Source organism: Hippocampus bargibanti, linkage group LG06 (assembly GCF_051943395.1).
Source record: "Hippocampus bargibanti isolate YZ-2025 linkage group LG06, ASM5194339v1, whole genome shotgun sequence".
Taxonomy (NCBI): domain Eukaryota; kingdom Metazoa; phylum Chordata; class Actinopteri; order Syngnathiformes; family Syngnathidae; genus Hippocampus; species Hippocampus bargibanti.
In genome coordinates, this window is record NC_142739.1 from 11,354,421 (window position 1) to 11,376,993 (window position 22,573).

General features: G+C 44.4%; 2 protein-coding genes across 3 annotated transcripts in view; one reads left to right on the top strand and one right to left on the bottom strand.

The window, feature by feature from the left end:
* Positions 1–3,044: 3,044 nt before the first annotated feature.
* The window catches only part of LOC148896465 (glucocorticoid modulatory element-binding protein 1-like), a 43,311-nt gene continuing 23,782 nt past the window's right edge, over positions 3,045–22,573 (bottom strand). The window contains exons 5-9 of one of the 2 annotated variants that reach the window (XM_088998324.1): positions 16,814–16,998; positions 10,405–10,530; positions 5,924–6,061; positions 5,518–5,634; positions 3,045–4,095 (exon numbers count right to left, since the gene is read on the bottom strand). In XM_088998324.1, the coding sequence (XP_088854450.1) occupies positions 3,617–4,095; positions 5,518–5,634; positions 5,924–6,061; positions 10,405–10,530; positions 16,814–16,998 (1,045 nt within the window). In that variant the 3' untranslated portion in view covers positions 3,045–3,616. The remainder of the gene's footprint in view (positions 4,096–5,517; positions 5,635–5,923; positions 6,062–10,404; positions 10,531–16,813; positions 16,999–22,573) is intronic. The other variant, XM_088998323.1, reaches the window with a different exon arrangement.
* On the top strand, positions 18,674–20,868 carry LOC148896466 (uncharacterized). Its single transcript, XM_088998382.1, has 6 exons — positions 18,674–18,684; positions 19,166–19,601; positions 20,002–20,148; positions 20,245–20,587; positions 20,775–20,781; positions 20,853–20,868. The coding sequence occupies exons 1-6, from the start codon at positions 18,674–18,676 to the stop codon at positions 20,866–20,868; spliced, it is 960 nt and encodes a 319-aa protein (XP_088854508.1).

The following is a 22,573-nucleotide window of genomic DNA, read 5'->3' on the forward strand; positions in this document are numbered from 1 at the left end:
TCAAACCAAATAGTTGGCTGAACTGCACAGTTTTGTTAGATAAATTAATGAGTGTGTGCACAGCAACATAAACACAGCTGCACAGTAGCAAACTAAATTTAGCAGTGCTCGAGCCTGATTCCCACTCAATGGTTGTGGGTTACTGTGTTTTTTTTATGATAATTATTTTTTTATTAATTCATCATAGTACCAAAGGACCATTAATATGATGGTAGTCATGTCACTACTACTGATAATCACCCTAATAGGACATGTTGTCCTTTTAAAAAATATATATATTATTTTTTCAAAGAAGCCTGAAGTGCAGCATAGTTGTCATGGTAACATAATCCATACTTGCAAATGGCCTTGCAATATGCACGGCATGTTGAGGGCTGATAAATTCCTTATATGGAGCTTGGGCACCCTCTTTTGGCGGCTTTTGGGTGCAACACATGGTTTTCAGACCAAACAATACAGCAAAATACATTGACGTGATGGAAGGACTGCTACAATGTGTCTTTTTTTCGGTCAGGGGGCGTTCCTTTAGTGACGTCACGTACAGACTCGTCACCAACTCAAAAACAAGACTTCCTGAATATTCAGTGCGAGTTTTAAAACATAAAATATAGCTATATGCGGTGGAATCTTTTTAAAATATGCTCAGTAGAAGTAATTTGAAGCCAACTTATGGACACAACTTGTCCGGAGACGTCGGTTGTCCTTTAAATTTACCTTTTCAAAATCTAATGATACAATATTGAACAATAAGAAAATCTATAATTTAACAAAAAATTCCTGATGGCTCTAAAAAGTAGCCTTTGAAGCAACCACAGTTCCAGCTCTCACGTAATATACAGTGATACCTCGGTTGCCGAACCCCTTGGCTTATGAACTTTTCGGTTTACGAACGTTAAATTCATGAACATTTTACCTTGGCATACGAACCTTTTTCGTACGCGGAGCTGCCTCAATGACTGATGTGTCATTCGAGAACGAGCCCGTTCTTCTAACAATACAATGGCAGTCGACTGTTTTTGTCGTCTATTCCCCGCCCCCAGTCTTTGGTTAAAGCCACGTGATTGGTCAAGAATGCAGCAGTGAGGGGGGTGGGGTTTACAGATAGAGTGAAGCAGTTCTCCAAAAAGAAAATGGCTGTCGACTTTTTTTGTCCTCTATTCCCCGTCCCCAGTCTTCGGTTAAAGCCACATGATTGGTCAAGAACGCAGCAGTAAGGGGAGGTGGTTTAAACATTAAAGACACAGGCAGACGACAGTGAGTGTTTCAACTTTGATAATTCAAAGGCAGTGTAGACTGCAAGGTTAAAATATCCCATCAATCAGGCTTCACAAACAACCCGGACAGGCCATCTGTACACTTGAGACAAAAAGCTATCAACCCAGCTAAACAGAACACAATTGGTGAGGAACTAGAAAACATTATCACAGAGAAAGTACCTACAAGGGATCATTCCTCAAGATGGTGAAAGAACGTGACATTCCTCATCAAGTGTTTAATGTTGATGAAACCGGCCACTCCATTCCATCAAGCCATCAACGAGCATCACAAAGGTAAATAAAACGACTTTATTGTACAGTACAGTTTATTTCTTTAATTATAATACCATAGCACATTTATTATACATAAAATAAGGTATATTTTGTGTAGTTTTAAGGATTAGAAAATTAGAAAGTAGAAAATTATGTTTTATGGGGACCTGGGAATGGATTATTCTCATTTTAATGGTTTCCTATGGGATATTAATTTTTGGGATACACACTTTTCGCCTCACACAGTCTGTCTGGGAATTAAGTTCGTAAGCCAAGGTATAACTGTATATTAAAATTAACTAACTAATTCACTGCCAGACGATGTGCAAAAGTGTGTGCACTCCAGTGCCAGGGTTTTTGTCATTTTCACTCAAATTGCAGTGCCCACAGAATATTGAGTTTTAGAACTACATAAACATTCAATTCAGCGTAAGAAACCGTTGACTCTTATTTTACCAGAAAAAAAGTTAATTCCTAAGTTATATGGGTCTGGAGTTATCTGAGCTTGAAATGGGGGCGGCTGTACAAAGTACAGTACAATACAATCCATACATATTGATTTATATAGCGCTTTAACAACGGTGGAAGTTGTAACAAATTGGACAAAAGGCAAATGCTGCCCACGTCATGCTTTTCAATTACAGAATAAATTCAGGAAGGGCAGTGAATGAGTTAAGAAGGGTGTCCTCCTCTGCAAAGTCCTTATTGCTGCTCCTTTCCTTATACGTAATAAAAGTCAGACTTTTAACACTTGTATGTATTTCAAACAACATGTAAACTAGAAAAGGCTAAATATTTGGGATTTGTTATTTTCACATTTTGTCAGTGGAGCACTGAAATCGAGAGTCCGAACATCTGTCATGGTGCCCCACTACCAGGTAATTTTTCTCACCCTGTGGGCTTATATGCCATGCGTGATTTTGAAACGAATACAAAGCGAGCACAAATAGCTTTGTTCTCCTTCCTGCACTTGAATGTCAAGAGCCAAGTCAGCCAAAGTTAAAATTCTGGCCATCAAATCTTACGCGATGTGCACTGGAGAATTAATGTCCTTAGAAGCTGCTCGCTCAAAGGGCAGTTTCAAGGTTTCACTTTTCTTAAACACAGAATTCAAGATTGCATTGAACAACGAATAAGAAAGCATTGGTTCATCACAATATTAAAACCGAACGATCTATTTCGAAAGACGCAAGGAAAACCTGACAAATAAATGTTCTCACTTGCCAGACTTATGATCCGAAATGAAATCCTGGTATTCGTTGTACAGTTCATGATCACATGGCGACTACTCGCAAAACGAGCGACACATCCGGCCTCAACAATTCCACGGTTAATGCCGGGAATCAATTGCTTCAAAGTGAATTCAAATGATATTATTCATTAATATCTTGGCTAGTTTGTGCAAAATGGTTCATTGGCACTCATCGCGACTCACAATATGCTTGATCTTCTCGCCGTAGGGGGAACAAGACCCCTGATCATCGACAGAAAGCAGAGTAGCATTGCACAATGTGACAACAAACCTGGGGGATTAGGCTATCTATGTATACAGATCGCTCGCTAGCTATCTAGTTGGGTAGCAAGCAAGTTAGATAGCAAGTTGGCCAGCTACCTAACGATCTAACTAACGTCTCTGACGTGTTTATCAAGAATAAATACGAACCTTGGAGATACATGCGTTAGCTAGCGAGCAAATTAGCTAGCAAGTTAGCGAGCTACCAGGTTAGCTAGCTAGCGTCACTGATGTGTCGATCAAAAATAAATGCCAACCTTGTAGATACATGCGTTCCTTTTATTGGGCAACACCATTATGCCTTAAAATAAACCTGAGTGAAATGTTCAGTCAGTGTTGAAAAATTGGGTGCAATCCCAACACTTATACAACGACTCACAAAAAGTATGTTCAATTACAAACGACGTAAGAAATGTTCCATTTTGGTACCTATCCCAAACTATTTGTACCACGAGGAAAAACAGTCACCAAAGACTAACTCTGAAAGTAGTCGTAAAGACAGGTTTACAAAGTACTGGTACTCTTTTACTGTTCGATGTAGGACTAGCGTCCCTCTTGATTCTGCAGCATTCTCTCATTTCGTTTTCAGGTTTTTTAACCCCTTTCTCACCAGGGTCACTTTTTCAAAACCATGCAAGCGCTCTCGCTCATCTAGTTCTTCACTTCTGAACTGAGTCTGAAGCTTGCACGCCTTTTGTCCAAGACCCTGCTGCATCTCCACCTTTAGTTCTTGTCCTCCCCTGTGGGCCCTCGCCTGTTTGCCCGACTTGCAGGGCGCCCGAGTCCTCTCCTCTCTCTTCACGCCACCTCTGGACCCGCTAGGGGTAGGAAAGAGGCTAACGTGCTGAGGGTTGACGTTGGAATGAGCGTACGGCGGCTCTGCCAAGCCCGTAAAGGAGAGAGGCTGGATCACAGTGTTGCTGAGGGTGGGCGACAGCTGGCTGTTGGATAGCTGGTGACGTTGGGATCGGAGGTGCTTGGGGGATGCGCGTTTGTAGGATGTGTTTGTAACACACACCTGCTTCCTTCGTTCCTTTGACAGATCTTCCAGCTCTATATTAAAGGGAGACAGACTCCAAAGTCATATACTGGAACAACATTACTTTGTTAATTTCTCCATTGTGAGACTAATAAAGGTTATAGAATCTAATGTAATCTACCGTATTTTCCCGGTGTATAAGGCGCGCCCAAAAGCCTTGAATTTCTTCAAAAGATGACCCTGCACCTTATACGCCGGTATACCTTATAGGTGAAGTAATATTGAACTGTAACAGGTCTTGCAACTAATGCCAGAAGCCATGGACTCCATTTGCCCCTGTAGAAGAAGTAGTGCTTAACCCCAGCCTTTATTGTGGGTGTGCCTTATATTTGGAAAACTTATATTGGAAAAAAATAATAATTGAAGGTGTGCCTAATAGTCCGGTTCCCCTTATTTATGGAAAACAATTACAAAATATTTTATTCACTCTGGGTGCGTCTCATAGCGCAGTGCATTTTATAGTCCGGAAAATACGGTAGTCAAAACAGATGGTTGACAGTGCAGGTTGCTCATTGGAAAATGTGGACTGAATTCTTTTCTGACAACCTAGCTGCTTGTCATTAACAAAATCCAAATGTTTGTGCGCCTTATACTCTGGTGCGCTTTATACACAGAATATATGGTAATCTAATCTAATGGAATCTAATACCAACAACAAAAAAGGGTGTTTCAAGTATCATATTTTCCCCACTATAAGCCGCACCTACACACCTTATTTTTTTTTTTTCAAAATCTGACACATGCCTTATATATAGAAAACAGTTTTAAAATGACATTCTTTGAAGGTGCGCTTTATATTCCAGAAAATACGGTATTTAAAAAATAATATAAAACAATCGAAATCAATCCAAATTTCTCAATCTTAATAAGAGTTCAATTTTTTCAGAACATGAACAGGATTGGTAACGCGGTCCTCTCTGGTATTTTGCATACTTCTCACAAAGTTTAGTTTAGTCATGATGTCTGAGATCATGAGCACCACAACTTTCTCTGTGCATTTGTGAAATGTCAGGTTGTCCCTGCGTTTGAAAACAAAACATTCCAACTCCCGTCTTTTTTGAAATTCGATCATTATTCTTATTATCGAAGGTTTTGAAAATGACTGTGACTGCGTGACAGGATCTTTCCCTTTCACTTGGTGTTACTTGAGAATTACAATTTGCCAAAAGGCTAAGCTATGTGGTAACCCATGATGAAAAGGGAGGACAATGGTTTCATTGTCCATAAATCCCGAATGGCAAGTGCTGTTTCAGCACAGGTGGATTAAATAAAGGGAAGGTTGAGCCGTTGTGGGAGTGGTCACAGCTGACTATACGAGTGGCTGGATATTAGCTGTTAACACATTTTTCAGCGAGGAAGTACGAACTAGTAAGCAGGCAGAACAAATAAAGTGGTTCTATTGTGAGTAATATCGGTGTAAATGTTGCATTCCTCACCATAAACACCATCGGCGTCATCGTTGTTTTCCTTCTGGCTGCGCCGCTGCTCCAGCGCTTGCTTCACAGAGTCTAAAAGCCCAAACATCTCACACAGCGAAGTCAAAATGATGGCGTCTGGAACAACACAAATACATCAATCCTCAGCCACAGTGCAAGACTTCCCACAAGCACAGCAGCTCATGTATTTCTTTTTTCTACTTTCATTCCTTTCATCACTTTGCTGCTGCGAAATGTAAATTTCTCCACTGTGAGACTAATAAAGGCAAATCCAATCCAATCCAATCCAAGACTTGAATATTTCAAGGCTATATTTAGCTCGAGGTACTTTTTGCATGAAACATTTACTTGATCAATAATCTACTAAAAACATTTTTTTCGCCAGATTATCACTGTGTGAACTCACCAGTATCCTGTAACTCAGCCTTCTCGTTGCGAAGCTCCACTCCTTTCAGGGTGGTCAATAGGTGAGCCTGAAGACCGGACAAGACCTCCCTCATCAGCCCACATTCAGCCACACCCTTCCATAAGCTTAATATGCCATCTAGACGCAAAGAAAAACGAGATAGTATCACATTTGTAATGTATTCCCATGCTGTATGTCAGTAAATATCAACAATAACACAAAACGTCAGAAAAGCTACGTATATCTATTAGCTAGCTAGCTAGCTTTCTATCTACTTGAGTTATTGAGTGCCGCTGCTCACCCACAGAAAAACTTATCCTATGACTGTAAAGTGACCTTGAGAGTTTTGAAAGGTGTTTATAAATAAATAAAATGTATTATTATTATCCTTTTTAAAATAAGAGAACAAGCATCCTCAGATATGTTCTCAACTAAGACACCCTCTCCGCCAGATTTCAAGGATTCCAGATACCTCGGCTTGGTACGCCACAAAATACTGGGTGCAATCAATTTGGTCATCTAATTCTGTATTAAAACAAATAACTAAATAAAAATATCAATAAATAAATAAATGCCGTACCTGTCAACCTGTACGTTTTTGCCGTACAAAGTACGTTTATTATGTATCTTATGACATGTACGACGTACAAGAAAATCTGTAAGGAAAAACGCACATTTGTCCATTATGGGTACCTTCCGGTATACACCGACTATCACGAAACGGTAAATCAATCAAGTCAAACGAGTTCGCCGTGGTAGCCTCTATCTCGGTATCGTTTTTTTGTTGAAAACGAAGCGAGCGGTTTAATGCTACTGTGTGCATGCGTCTGCCGCCTGGGGATTTCTCATTGCATCATTCCGATCATACGTGAACACAGCGAAAGTCAGGACGATACAAGGTCATGTGTTCACAAGAAAGGTGTGGAATATTCGTATTGTGTTGCTTGCAAAAAAAAAGACGTGAAAGTAGCTGCCTCCGGTTTCTATGATTTAAAGACACATTTTGATACAAAGAGCCACACCCAAAACGTAGAAGTCTGGAAAACATATTGATCATACAATAGCATACAATAGAGAACACTGTAGTAATTAAGCAACACTTCATAATTTATTAAGAATATGTACAGAATGATATAACACATACATCCATACTACATAAATAAACACGGTTGAACAAAAATATGCTGCACGATTATTTTGTATTTACGACACGAATACGATAGTTTGTAAGGGCATGGAGCCGTGGAGGTGGACAGGTATGAAATGCATTAATAAATTAATTATTAAAAAAGAAGTTACATAAAGTTTGGAGACTGTTAAGCCAATGGAGCAAACATAATAAAACAAATTCACTTCTCCGCATTAGCATTGGGCCAATTAAAATCTTTAATATCACTACTGTAAGTATGACTTGCCTGTGTGCATGGAACAGAGATTTTGTCTTTTAAGACATAAAGAGTACTGTTACAAGAATAAAGTCCAATTTTCAAGAAAATGGGAAATAAAATTGTCAAACTTTTTTGAGAGAAGTCGCTCCTAATGTCATTTTGACTGTAACATGATTCAAATATCTACTGACTCCTCGGATAGTTGAGGAATACTTATATTTTTTTTAAAAAAAGGTCGATAGACGACAAATTTTCTTTGAAGCTAAGGTTTCCGGCAACACAGCTAAGATGATACATGTGTAAAGTACCCTTGAGAGTTTTGAAAGGCGCTGAGAAATAAAATGTATGTATTATGATTATTATTATGATTATTATCATGATGATGATTATTATTATTATTATTATTATTATTATTATTATTATTATTCCATTTTCCGTACCACTTATTCCTCATTGGGGTCGCGGGGGGTGCTGTTTTTGGAGTGTGGGAGGAACCCGGAGGACCCGGAGAAAACCCACGCGGGCCAGAGGAGAGCATGCTAAAACCACGCAGGGAGGCCGGACCGGGACGCGAACCGGCGACCTCTGCACTGTGAAGCCGGTGTGCTAACCACTCGACTACGGGGATGCCCCTATTATTTATTATTCATTATTCATTATTTATTATTATTATTAGTAGTAGTAGCAGCAGTAGTAGTAGTAGTAGAGACCTCAACTTACGAACACCTTATCTTACGAACTTTTCATCTTACGAACGTCAAATTTATGAAAATTAAATGTTAAAATACGCACTATTTTCATGATACACACCCACCACGGCTGGTGGAGTAATCTTCGGCGGAAGAACACCAAAGCACACGACCTTCGGATCTGGCGGAGTGATCTTCGGCGTAAGCACACGACCGAACAGCGCTCCAGCCGGCGCTACTTTCCACACCCCCGCTCATTGAATGCACACGTCGAGCGCCTCCTTGTAGGTTTTTGCTGATAATTTTACTATGATGGGATGGAAAAAAAACCACCACAGGCTCGTGTTCAGCCCAAGAAGACACAAAATAAAATCCCTCTCGCTGAGAAGAAGGAGATAATTGAAAAACACGAACGAGGTGTGCGTTTGTGTGATTTAGTGGCCGAGCACGGCTATGCTAAGTCAACCATTGCTACCATACTCCGGAACAGAGAAGCCATCAAAGGTGCGTCTGTTGCAAAAGATGTTTCCGTGCTCTCAAAGCGACAGTCTCAGGCAATCAAAGAAGTTGAAAAACTTCTGTTAATTTGGATCAACGAAAAGCAGCTATCCGGCGACAGTGTGAGTAAAGCTATTTTATGCAAGAAAGAATGGGTAATTCACACCGATATCGCCACGCGGCAACCTGGAAGTTCGGCAATTATTGAGGATTTTAAAGCCAGCAACGGATCGAGAACATCTGAGGGTGAGGAGGAGATGGCTGCAGCATCAAATGAGCTCACAAAGGCAATGTTGGCATAGTGGAATGATATGCAGGCTTTTACCGAACAGTTCCATCCAGAAAAGACTGGCTATTACAATCATCAACATGATGAACGATAACGTGATGCCTCAGTTTCGTAAGACCTTACAAGTCAGAAAGCAACAGGTGTCAATTAAGAGGTTTTTAATCAGCAAAAATGATGAGGAGTCTCAAAAGAAGCAAAGAAGAGAAGCCACGCCAGAGGTGTTACCAACAGTCCTTATGGAAGCTGACTCTCCTTCCATAAGCCATCAACGACAATCAAAAAGGTAAATAACTTCATGTTTTCACTTATACAAGTGAAAACATGAAGATTCAGCCTTTTGTTGATGGATAACTGGTTTTGAAATCATTCATTGAGGAAACAGTTTTAATTGTCATTGAATTTACATTGTATTTTAGCAGAGATTGAGTGAGTGTTAAACAGCATATGTATCTACACCGGTCAAGGATGATGCCTCGTAAACCGCAAGTAGACAAACTTTAATGACGTAGACTTTATCGTTCCCTTTCTCTAGCGATTTCTCTCGTAATTTGTCTCGTTCAGTCTCTCTCAGAGCATTGTCATCAAATGGTGAGTATAGTTTTTGCTTTTTTGAATGTTCCTGTGCCGATTACGATTTTGTGTTTGGGAGGCTTTTACTGAGCGAGTTGCTTGTTCTGTAGTCACAAAGGGACATATGTCTTCTTGTGCCCGTCACAAGTCTGGATAAATACAGAGGGTTGTGTCAGGAAGGGCATCCGACGTAAAACGCTTGGCCAAAACAAACATGCTGATCAAACCTCTCAAGATAGAGGACACTGATTTGCTGTGGCGACCCCTTGAAGGGAAAAGCCGAAAGGAAAAGAAGAAGATTTTACAGCACAGTTTATTTCTTTAATTACAGTCCTCATGTAATGTGCCTCTTTCCAAACAGCAGTTCCCTTTGCCTTCGACCTCCAACGCCATTCCATCAAGCGATCAATGACCATCACAAATGTAAATAAAATGACTTTATGATACAATGCAGTGTATTTCTTTCATTACAATACAATAGCACATTTATTATACATAGAATAAGGTATGTTGTGTGTAGTTTTAAAGGACAACCGACGTCTCCGGACAAGTTGTGTCCATAATTTGTAAAATGGCTTCAAATGACTTCTGCTGAGTGTATTTTAATAAGATTCCACCGCATATAGCTATATTTTACGTTTTAAGACTCGCTATCCCTACTATCCAGACATGGCGGTGCCGGACTCTGCTATAAGCATCGATGGACCACTCCTGTACGACTGAGAGCTTACACAGACATATTATTGACTGATTACTATTATTATTATTATTATTATATATTTCACATGCCACATTCAGGCTATCTCATTGATCCTGTGTTTCCTCCCAGAAGGATAGACACCCTTAAAAATATACATTTCTCACTTTACTCACAAATATTGCTCTGAATTCTTATGAATCTCAAACACATCCACAGATGAAGCGAAAAACTATTTTAGCAGCCTGCTGTGCAGATATAAAAAGCATCTTTTCTAAAAATGGAGAAGCCACGATATTGTGCATTTAAATTTCAGCTCGGCTCAAAGGAAAACTGCGCATTTGATTTACCAGACGTTTCACTCCTTTTCCTCTTTGCATGTCCATTGGCTGTGGTGAGATGCGTGGCGCTCCAATCTGCGCCAAATTTATCTTCCAAGGCTTCCTCCAAGTCAGCTGCATCATGCACAGACTCTCCTGAAACGAGAGAGGTTCAAACACCCAGAAGAAAGCAAAGTCAGACCAAGCAATGTGCCATATTTTCCGGTGTAAAAGGCGCACCTTCAATGAATGAAAAAAGTTTTCCAAATATAATATATAAATGTATCAAAGTTTCCAATTATAAGGCGCTACAGTAGAGGCGGGAGTAATGCACAACTTCTTCAGGGGGAAAAAATCAGGTCGTTTGCAGGTCATTTAGCAGCGAGTCTTTGATACGATTGCGGTGTAGGTAACGGGAGAGGGTGCACCCATCATCCGGGCGCACCCCCAGCCCAGTGTCGAGCGGCATTCCGCGCGACGGGGAGACCTCCCCCCGCCGCTAACCTTGGCCAGCCGTAAGGCCCCGGCGCCACGGTATCGGCGCGTCTCGGCGGGATTCTGACTTGGAGGCGTTCAGTCATAATCCCGCAGATGGTAGCCTCGCACCATTGGCTTCTCAGCCAAACGCACGCACCACAGGTCTGAACATGCGGTTCCTCTCGTACTGAGCAAGATTGCTATCGCGACAACACATCATCAGTAGGGTAAAACTAACCTGTCTCACGACGGTGGCTGCTGACAGTCATTGCGAGACTTGTTGTGGCTCAATATTACTTCTCGTATAAGGCGCAGGGTCATCTTTTGAAGAAAATTAAGGCTTTTGTTTTGCCTTATACACTGGAAAAAAGTGACTGCTCAGAACCACATGAAAAATAAGTGATTCGACAGGCGATTTGTTTTATTTATTAACATACAATACTTAAATGTGACGTACAATATTACAGATTAGAAAGTTTTTGATGGCATACATAAAAGCAGGGCGGCCCGGTAGCCGAGTGGTTAGCACACCGGCTTCGCGTCCCGGTCCGGCCTCCCTGTGTGGAGTTTGCATGTTCTCCCCGGACCCACGTGGGTTTTCTCTGGGTCCTCCGGTTTCCTCCCACACTCCAAAAACATGCATGGCAGTCAGATTGACCACTCCAAATTGTCCCTAGGTGTGAGTGTGAGAGTGACTGTTGTATGTCATTGTGTGCCCTGCGATTGGCTGGCAACCAATTAAGGGTGTCCCCCGCCTCGTGCCCGAAGACAGCTGAGATAGGCTCCAGCAACCCCCGCGACCCTAATGAGGAATAAGCGGTACGGAAAATGAGATGAGATGAGATGAGAGAGACATAAAAGCAGCTGGGTCATCGAAGTCCTGAAGCCCTTGTGTAAATGCTGCTGATACATTTGTTTATGACTGCTATCCCATAGTTGACCAGCAGATGGCTGTGCTTTATTTTTCTTGACATTACGTAGGGTAGTTGTCACTTCCGGTACAGGTTTTACTTTATGCGCTCCTTACTTTAGTTTCATTTTCACTAAGAAGACGGCGAGAATGGACATGCTTTGTCGCTGTTCTGTTTAGCAAGGAAAAGATAAAAAGGACGAAAATAAAAACTTCCATTTCGGACGGAAAGCGGGCAAAGTGTTCAAAGGTGGTGGTGTCGGTGGTGTGAAATCACATTAAAGAATTAACCATCAGTATAAAGAACCGGAGTCCTCTGTTTCGAATGGAAGCACACTAGAACACTTCCGTGGCGAGTGAAGACTCCATGTGAGAGCTGAATCTTTTGTCTGAAGACATCGGGTAGAGGATTCGCCTGCAGTAGAAGATGTCCGTGGTAAACGTATGAGCTGGGAAGTTAAAGGAGCCGTGTCTGAAGCCTAAACAAGCGAGCACGTTGAATAAGCAACGTCTGAGCAAGCAAGCCCAAGGACTGCCACTGAGCTCTTTGCTGCAAAAAGACACGATCCCTACCCGTCGAGTGTGAAATTAACTCATTCACTGCCATTCCCGAATTTATTCGGGAATAGAAAACATGACGTGGAGCGCCATTCCCGAATGCGCTCGGGTTGTTTTTTCTTGCCTGGGGGGTGCCGATAAAGCGCTGGTCAGACCTCTGGCAATGTTTGTTCCCTTCCACGAAGGGAGCAGCATTTGCCTTTTGTACAGCTGGCCCCACTTGCACTGACTCCAGACCCATATGACTTAGGAATGAACTTTTTTTCTGATGAAAGAAGAGAGTCTAAGGGTTCTTACGCTCTATTGAATGTTTATGTAGTCCTAAAGCTCAATATTCTCTGGGTCCTGGAATTTGAGTGAAAATGACAAAAACCCTGGCACTGGAGTGGACACATGTTTGCACATTGTCTGGCAGCGATTTAGTTAAATAACCAAGTCAATATTTTATCATCTGCCTATTCCTGAAAATGTGTCTCAGAGAACTGTGCTTCAATTTTGACCAACTTTTATGTAACACGTGTGTTAATTTCAATGACAAATTTTCTCCAGCCACTTTCCAGAGCCATTTTCAAGCAACAGCCAAAGTCCATATGCCGGATGAAACCCTCATGCTGAGGCAGTGCCGTGCCCGAAACATGGGGTGTGACCACCTTGCTTTCAAGTTCAAGCAAAAAGGTCAACAGGGGTATATTGAGATTTGCTGGATGAACAAATTAGCAGTAACTAAGCGGAATAGCCTCAGATAACTGCCACAAGCTTGATTGCTGGATAAAAAAATTAACTGGATTAACCCTTTCATGCACCTTGTAATGGTTGTACCCTCTGTCCCTGAATGAGGTATATGGTGAAAAAATACAAGACTCTTTGAAGTGGTAGCAGTACTTACAAAATGTAGTAGCTGGGCAAATATAATTGCTACCACAGTTTTACTTTGTGTTGCAAGGTCAATGTTGCATTAGATGTGACAGTGAGCAATGGCAAAATAACATTCAAAATATTTGTACATATTTAATGAAATAAGTAATACCTTTATGATAATAACACTAGAACAAATTTATTCACTGTGCTTGTTTCGCATGGACAACAAAATGCTTTGAAATTTAAAGTCAAAAGTCCGCCAGCATCTACTCCTTTGCAATAAATTCTGTGATCTTGAGTCATATCCTGACGGCCGAGGATGGCGCTGGTGTGACGGCGCGCTGATACTTTGTGCAAGAAAGAGAAAAAGTTGCGTTTTGGACCCGAAACTTGTCGGTCTAATTGCAAAGTTGACAACCTCGAGGGGCAAGGCTGAGGAATGAAAGATGCACCAATCCAATTTTCTACTTTTATTTATTTTTACTTTTTTTTTTTTTTTTATTTCAAAGTACTGTATTTCATTATCTTGGGAGACAGATAATTCAAATCCAGTGAGTGTCTGTGAACATCTTTATGGAACAATACTCCAAAGGGGGAAACGAATGAAAAATGCAGCAAATTGGAAGTGGCCAACTACGAAAGTAGCGCCAATCTTTATACAGTACATTTTGTGTGTATCTCGCTTTGTCTCTCTTTCAATCACTCTTCCTCTCTCCCTCCCTGCTCTCTCTCTTCATACCTCTCTCCCTCTCTCTTTAAATTTTCACCCCCTCTTTTTCTCTTCCTCCCTCTCTCACCCTCCCTATCCGTCGCGCTTTCCGTCACTATCCCGTCTCTGTCTCTCTCCCTTCCTGTTCCTCTCCCACCCTCACTACCCCATCTGTCTCTTTCTCTCTCCCTCTCTCTCATTTCATGTCCCTCGCCCAGTCTCAAACTCTCTCATTGCCCCTCTCTCTCTGTCTCTCTCTTGCCCTTACCCCCCTCTCTCCTTCTCTCTCTCGCTTTTCTTTCCCCCTCTCTTTTTCTTTTTCCCCCACTCTTTTTTTTCGCTCCCCCCCCCCCCCTCTCTCTCTCTCTCTCTCTCTCTCATTTCTGTCCTTCTCCCACTCTCTCACGACCACACTCTCTCTGTCTCTGTCACGTATTGCAAGGTGGTGATGGCGGGTGCGGATCCCAAAAAGCAGGCAGGAGGGAGCAGGAGGTTGTTTGACAAATTGTATTAAAATAAAGGTCAGCAGGAACAAAATGTAAAACATCAAAATGATCTGAACAGAAAAAAGTATCAAAAGAAAACCAAGTGTAAAAGTCCGCCAAGGTTAAACAAACACATGAACAGCATAAAATGCGTGCAATTGCAGACAAAGCATGCAACAAACAATGACCCGACACTGGATGGTCGTGCCGGGAGTCCTTTTAAGTGTCACTAATTGTAACGACCAGCACCTGCGAGGCAGCAGGCGGGGCCGACAGCGCCACCCGTTGGTCGGCAACCAGATCATGACAGTACCCCCCTTCAAGGGACTGCTTCCAGAAGTCTCAACAGTCTCCCAAAAGGTCCACTCGCCAGGGAACAATGGTGGAGACGGCAACCGCTGCCTCTCCAGCATACGACGGGCGGCGGCCTGATGGGAACGGGACTCGGCCTGGGGTGGACGAAGACGCGGCACGGATCGTCGTGGGCGTGAGTGCGATCCCTCTCGCACGTTCACGCGACGGCGCATGGCTCTGCGTGGACGTCGAACTGCGCAGAATGTTACCCCGGACGGCCGTATGGGACCAGGTCTCGGCAGGACGCCGTCGTGGGCGTGAACTGCCCGGCACCGGGGAAACGAGACCAGTCCAGAGTCGCTCCGGGATCCAGCGGTGAATGGGCTCTCAGACTGACGTTGACGCGGACGTTGCACGGCTCGACGTGGATGGGACTCAATTCAACATGCACGACGATAGCGTGGCTGGACGTGGGCGTGCACTGCCAGACACCCAGTGTCACCCTGGACGGCCACCTGGAAGGAGGTCTCGGCCGGACGTTGGAATTACCCTACCACCCATCGGAACGGCCACCTGGAAGGAGGTCTCGGCCGGACGTTGGAATTACCCGACCACCCATCGGATCCCGCAGGTACAACGGACCCGTCTCATTTCCACCCTGTGCCTGGCAATGCTACTTCCACGTTAGCCCACGCCTCGTCGAGTTTGAATTGCGTCACTCAACGAGCCGTAACGTCCACGTCAATGTCAGGAACTTTCGGGAGACTTTTGGGACTTCTGGAAGCAGTCCCTTGAAGGGGGGGTACTGTTATGATCTGGTTGGCGACCAACGGGTGGTGCTGTCGGCCCCGCCTGCACAGGTGCTGGTCGTTTCCAATCAGTGACACTCAAAAGGACCCTCGGCACGACCATTCGGTGTCGGGTAATTGTTGAATGTCATTGAATTCTGTTGTATGCTTTGTATGCAATTGTACTAATTGTGTGCTGTGCATGTGTTTGTTTAACCCTGGCGGACTTTTAATCTTGGTTTTCTTTTGATACTTTGTATTGTTTTCTGTTCAGATGATTTTGATGTTTTAGATTTTGTTCCTGCTGACTTTATTTTAATACAATTTACCATACACAACCTCCTGCTCCCCCCTGCCTGCTTTTTGGGATCCGCACCCGCCATCACCACCTTGCAAACCGTGACAGTCTCTCTCCCCATTGCTTTTTCCTCATTTCTCTTTCTCTATTTATCGCTTTTCTTCCCTCCCTCTCTCTCTCTCTCTCTACCTCTCTCCTTCCCTGTCCTTTTCCCTCATACCCCCCCCCCCTCTTTTTCTCTCACTACTCCCATATCTGTCTCTCTCCGTCTCTCTCTCTCTGTCCCTCTCTCTTTCCCCCCACGCACATAACACACAGGTTGACCATAAAGTACCATTTAAAAATGCAATTGATTACCGGGGTACATATTTTATTCACTTTGTTCTATTGTATTCAGTGTTTATTAAAATTTTTGTTCTACATCTTTGAATACACTTCAACATGGGCATTAGAATTAGAATCTGAAAGCCTTTAATAGTCCCACAATGAGGAAATGTGCAATTAATAGCACGATGCACATCAAGACAGTACTCAATTTTTTGGCATGTTCACTGTTGCATGATCAATTATAGCGATGTTGTCGAAGTTATTGTAGAAACGGTAAAAACAAACAAACAAACAAACAAATCTTGCAAAATCTCAACATTATTTATCACATGACAGGTTGAAATTTTAGTACTGATTTTACCGAGCATCATGAAACTGCTTGATTTGCTTTGGCAGGTCACATAAAATGATGTGGCATGTCAGAACGGGACCCCGGACTGTAAGTTTCAAACCTGTCCTGTAGGAGATTTCCACCTGCTTTTGGTGGTTTACTGAAATAATGATTAGCCTGTTCTAATTTGGCCATGTAATAACTTCAATGAAAACGTGTATGTAGTTGCATGACAAAACTAATACTCTGTTGTTTGAACAGGAACAGTTTTTTTTTCTTGCATAACTGACATAGATACGTGGACATGATCCATTAATTGGAGTCAATAAAGTGAAAATGGTCAAAAAAAGATGTAAAATTGAGTCATTTGCCAATGACAAACTAATGAGTTGGGAGACGTGTACCTGTCACAGGAGGTGCCTGCCCTCCGAGAGATTCAAGAGCCAGCGACAAGGTGTTGGGCTGCAAGGACGTCCCAAGAGGAAGCTGCGAGTTGTTGATCAGCATGTCAAATTTCGTGCTGCGGCAAGTGTTACTGCACACCGTGTCGTGTTGGTAGAAGTCTATCTGGCCTGAGTCCATCATTTTTCTGCAAGAGAAAGAAGTAGGTTGGCTCAAACGCTGTGATATTGCACAGGTGCTCAGGGCTGTTGGTTCGCGACGATCCCGATACTTTCTCAAAGACGTAGAGGGGCAGCGCTGGGGGATAAAAGATGAAAACAACAGATATTGCCTTGGTGTCAGAGTATTGACTCACAGGTATTCCTCGGAACAAAAGTAAACATGATAAAGTGGCAAAAAGCAATACTCTGTGCAGTTTGTGTGCCTACTGTTTGATCCTGCTACCTGTGTCATGTTGCTTGGAAACCACACACAATGTCGATGACGAACGTGTGCTGCAGGTAAAGATGGCACAAAATCTAACAGCCATCCATCCATTTTCTCGATGGCTTATTCTATCTTAAAGGACAACCAACATCATTTTTTTAGCATCTAAAATACCCAAAACACGCCGGCTGATATTTTTAGTCAAATGCAAAACACCATTAAAAATGACTTAAAATGTCCCAAAACTACTTCAAAATGACCCCGGCAATGCTGAGATTCAGGAGGTCCCGCCCCCTTGTTCGTGACATCACGCCAGGACGTTTTGCCTTGTTCTAGAATCAAAACAATGGCTTCAGATTTGGAGAAGATGCTTTCTTGTTACTCATCCAGTTATGAATATGATAGTTCTGAACAGGAAAGCATAAATGTTTGCAATCGATTAAAGAAGTCCTTCCTGTCACATCCTGATTGCCATCTGGTGCGCACCCCCCCACCCCCCTCCCTGCTCTCCGGGCTCACTCACCTGATTCCAATCCCATTGATTGTGCCTTCTGGCTACAAAAGCCACCCGGTTCTGCTCGGTTTTCACCGGTGTATTCATCTACTCATGACCGTGTCACCCCGCAGTACACAGGGTGGTCCCGCTTGGCTGTTGTGCCTCTCTGTTTGGTTGCCTTACCTTCTGTTTTGCCCTGCGTGTCTCAGTAAAAAACCTTTTTGAACTACTCTGTCTTCATCGAGTATTTTGTTTCCAGTTCCCTTCTTTTTTCGTCCACCGAGATCTGTTGCTTCCTCTCGTGCGGACGTGACATAATACACCGGCCAACTATGGAACCCGCCAATGGAGACAAGTTCTTGTCTGTCTTAGTCCATCAGGCAGAGCGTTCGAGCCAGCTGGCACAAGCTGCCATACCGTGTCCTTGCTGGCTCAACATTTAGAAGGGATTGAGACACGCCTCGCTACCCTGACGGCCCCTTCCTCCCACATACATTGACTCTTCCCTTGCGGCGGGACTCATCCGATCCTCTCGGTCTCCGCTCGGCGCGGGGTTCTTCTTTATTGAAAAGAAAGATAAGTCCCTGTGTCCGTGTGTTGATTACCGGGGTCTGAAAAACATCACCAACCGCAACAAATACCCTCTCCCCCTCATGGATTCGGCCTTCGCGCCCCTCCAATCGGCCACCATATTCACTAAGCTGGATTTGCGTAGCGCATACCATCTGGTTGGCATCAGAGAGGGACAAGTGGAAGACTGCATTTAAAACGCCCTTGGGGTATTTTGAATACCTGGTGATGCCGTTCGGACTCACCAACGCTCCCGCCGTATTTCAAAGCCTCATCAATGATGTGCTCAGGGATTTCCTCAACGTATTTGTCTTTGTTTATTTGGACGACACCCTGATCTTCTCTAAATCCGCAGAAGAACTCCGGCAGCATGTCCGACAGGTCCTGGCGCGGCTCCTGAAAAACCGGCTCAACGTGAAGGCAAAGAAGTGCGAGTTCCACGTCCGCTCTCTGTCTTTCCTAGGGTTCATCGTGGACCAGGGGCAACTTCGGGCCGATCCCGCCAAAACCAAAGCGGTGGTAGAATGGGCGAGCCCAAAGACGCGCAAACAACTCCAGTGATTTTTGGGGTTTGCCAACTTCTCCCGCCGCTTCATCCGCGGTTATAGTCAGAAGGCACTTCCCCTAACCAGTCTCACTTCCACCAAGGTTCTCACTTTAGGTGGACACCCGACGCGGAGGGAGCAATTAACCACATCTGACGCGCCTTCACTAACCCTCCTGTTTTACGCTACCCCGACCCGGACCACGCGTTCGCGGTAGAGGTCGACGCATCGGAGTCCGGGGTGGGGGCGGTATTATCCCAGCGCTCCCCGGCCGACCAGAAGCTCCACCCATGCGCCTTCTTCTCCCGCCGTCTCAGCCCTGTAGAAGCCAAGTATGATGTGGGGAAAGGGGAACTGCTGGCGGCTATCCTGGTGCTGCAAGAGTGGAGACACTGGCTTGAAGGGGACAAACACCCCTTCACTGTCTTCACTGATCACAAGAACCTGGCCGCCATTCGGTCTGCCAAGAGACTTAATTCGCGCCAGGCCCGGTGGGCACTGTTCCTGACCCACTTTAATTTCACCCTCACCTACTGCCCCGGTTTGCAAAACACCAAACCGGACGCCCTATCTCGCATTCACAAGCCGGTAGAGAAGGAGGAGGTCATCGGCAACATCCTGCCAGCGCAATACATCCTGGGCGCCCTTAGGTGGGAGGTGGAAAAGAGGGTTCAGGAGGCCCAAGGTGGTAACCCGGTTCCCAAGGGTTTCCCGGTGGATCGCCTATTCGTCCACCCCGCACTACGTGCCAAGGTGCTGCACTGGGGACACGCATCCAGGATCGCTTGTCACCCTGGGGTCAACAGGACGATCCACCTCATCGCCCAGCGGTTCTGGTGGCCGGACTACAGGAGGGACGTCGCGGACTACGTGAAGGCATGCCCCGCCTGTGCCCGTGGGAAGGTCTCCCATCAACCCCCGGCGGGACTTCTCCAGCCACTAACAGTCCCCTCCCGACCCTGGTCCCATATCTCGCTGGACTTCGTCACGGGCCTCCCCTCTTCCTGTGGCAAGACGGTCGTCCTCACTCTGGTGGACCGCTTCTCCAAGTCGGTCCACTTCATTCCGTTAACCAGGTTGCCGTCCGCCATCGAGACGGCCCAGCTTCTGGTTAACCACGTCGGCCGTCTTCACGCCGCTGTTCCCCACCCAGGAGGGCCAGGTGGAGGTCCCGTCTATCCAACATCACCTCAGACGGGCCCATCGAGTGTGGAATGAGGCCAAAGCCGCCCTGTTGCGCACGGCGTCCTGGAACCAACACATCGCGGATCGTCGTCGCCTTCAGGCACCGGTTTACCAGGTCGGGCAGGAGGTGTGGCTGTCCACGAGGGATCTCCGGTTGGCCGAGACATCAACTAAACTGGGCAAACGGTTTGCGGGTCCCTTCCCCATCGAGGTCGTCCTCAGCCCGGTCTTGGTTAGGGTCCGGCTGTCACCCACGATGAAGATCCACCCGGTCTTCCACGTATCCCTCCTCAAGCCGGTGGAAACCAGCCTCCTAGCTCCAACACACCCCCCCCCCCCTCCCCGGATGGTGGACGGCGACCCAGTCTACACAGTGCGGATGATACTGGACTCACGGCGCATGGGCAGGGGATTGCAATACCTGGTCGACTGGGAGGGTTCCGGGCCGGAAGAAAGTCAGTGGGTCCCCCGCTCCTGGATCCTCGACCCGTCACTGACCCGAGCGTTCCACTCAGCTCACCCCTCCAAACCGGGTGGGCCGCCAGGGGGCGTCCGTTGGGGGGGGGGGGGGGGCAGTGTCACATCCTGATTGGAATCTGGTGCGTGCCCCTTCCCTCCCTGCTCTCCGGGCTCACTCACCTGATTCCAATCCCATTGATTGTGCCTTCTGGCTATAAAAGCCACCCGGTTCCGCTCGGTTTTCGCGTGTATTCATCTACTCATGACCCTGTCACCCCGCAGTACACAGGTTGGTCCCACTCGTCTGTCGTGCCTCTCTGTTCGGTTGCCTTACCTTCTGTTTTGCCCAACGTGTCTCAGGAAAACCCCTTTTTGAACTACTCTGTCTCCATCGAGTATTTTGGTTCTTCTTTTTTCATCTGCCGAGATCTGTTGCTTCCTCTCGTGCGGACGTGACACTTCCTGTATCATTTTGAGGCGTCTGGACTCCAATGTAGCTCCCCGAAAATGCACAAGATGGCGCTCAAGCTCCGTTGGATATGGGCTGATTTATCTGCTGGGGATTTGTGTCAACTAGTATCAAATAGTCGTCTTGGTGCAACACACAACGATTCACCATCGCGTTATTTGTGTTTACCAGGGGCGTTCCAGACGTGACGTCATGTCAGGCAAGACTTCCTGAATATTCAGCGCGAGTCTTAAAAGGTAAAATATAGCTATATGCGGTGGAATCTTTGTAAAATACGCTCAGTATAAGTCATTTGAAGTGATTTTACAAATTATGGACACAACATGTCCGGAGGCATAGGTTGTCCTTTAAGTCTTCGTTGTGGGTAAGCTGGTCATCAAATAATCACACACAGACAGACAAAAGGAAAATGAACACAGTCAAACAGTTACACTTTTTACACTTTCACTGCAGTGGGATTTGAACCCTCACTGCCGTTGTGCAGGTAAACAATTATTGCATCAGTTACTTATGATGCAATATTATTCATTCAGATTTTTTGTCCAAAAATTAATTCATAAAAAACTAGTTTTTCATTTCTGATTGACTTTGTACTTGCTTCTCTCATTAAATAACTGCAAATACAGTAAAGTCTCGTTATATCAATATTCTCAGGAGTTGGAAAAAAAATATCGATATAACCGGACTATCGATATATCCGATCCTGCGTCGAACTGCATGAAAAGGGGGCAATGAATGGGGGATCTTTGATATGGCATGCTTTTGTACTGTAGTAAAGTGAAAAATAAACTTATGCATTAAATAAAAACATCATTTATTATTTTCATAACACACTCTTGCAATCGTGTCTCTGAGTAGCACTCGACATTGTTCTATACACACGAGAGAAACCACGAACGCCAGCATGTACAGACTGTATGAAAAACAGTGATTATTGCAAGCGATAAAGATATCTGAATACAACAATGAAATACATGTATGGAAAACAAAAATTGCAACGTTTACATTACTTACGTTGATAAAGTATTTTGCAGCACGTCAAACTCTTTCGCGATGGAGGATTTGCTCCTTGTTGGATTTTCCTCGACAGCCACTATTGCCTCTACTTCGTTCCAAGGTCACAATTCTTACGTTTCCCCATGGTTGAAATTGGTGTTGAACAATTGTATACTGTATAAGACGACTACAGTATGTTTCAGATGCTATTGCAGCTCTGCTACACTTTGCAAGACACGAAGGCTGGTCACGTGACCAATGGTGTGACGATACAGATATTCCTAATGGTGGTACTGTATAGAAACCCTGAAGCAAATATCGATTCAGCTTAAGCTGCATTTGTATCGATATAAGCAGAAAAAAATGGCTGGTGGGAGATGAAAAGGGCACCGTAGTAACCGGATTATCGTAATAACCTGGTATCGTACTAAATGGAACTAATTATACATAAAAGATGAGAAATTTTCCGGGAAAAGAAAATACAGTAAAGTCTCGTTATATCGATATCGTTTATATTGATAATACTGCTTATTACAACACTATTTTCATTTCCCGTGCACATTTCTAGTCTTTTTATGTATAATTACTTCCGTTTAGTACGATTCGTGGTTTTTAC

Coding starts and splice junctions, on each gene's coding strand:
- LOC148896466 (XM_088998382.1), top strand. Junction 19,602..20,001: donor ACCCCGCACTACGTGCCAAG/GTGCTGCACTGG, acceptor TTCCCCACCCAG/GAGGGCCAGGTGGAGGTCCC. Junction 20,149..20,244: donor TTCAGGCACCGGTTTACCAG/GTCGGGCAGGAG, acceptor TTCCCCATCGAG/GTCGTCCTCAGCCCGGTCTT.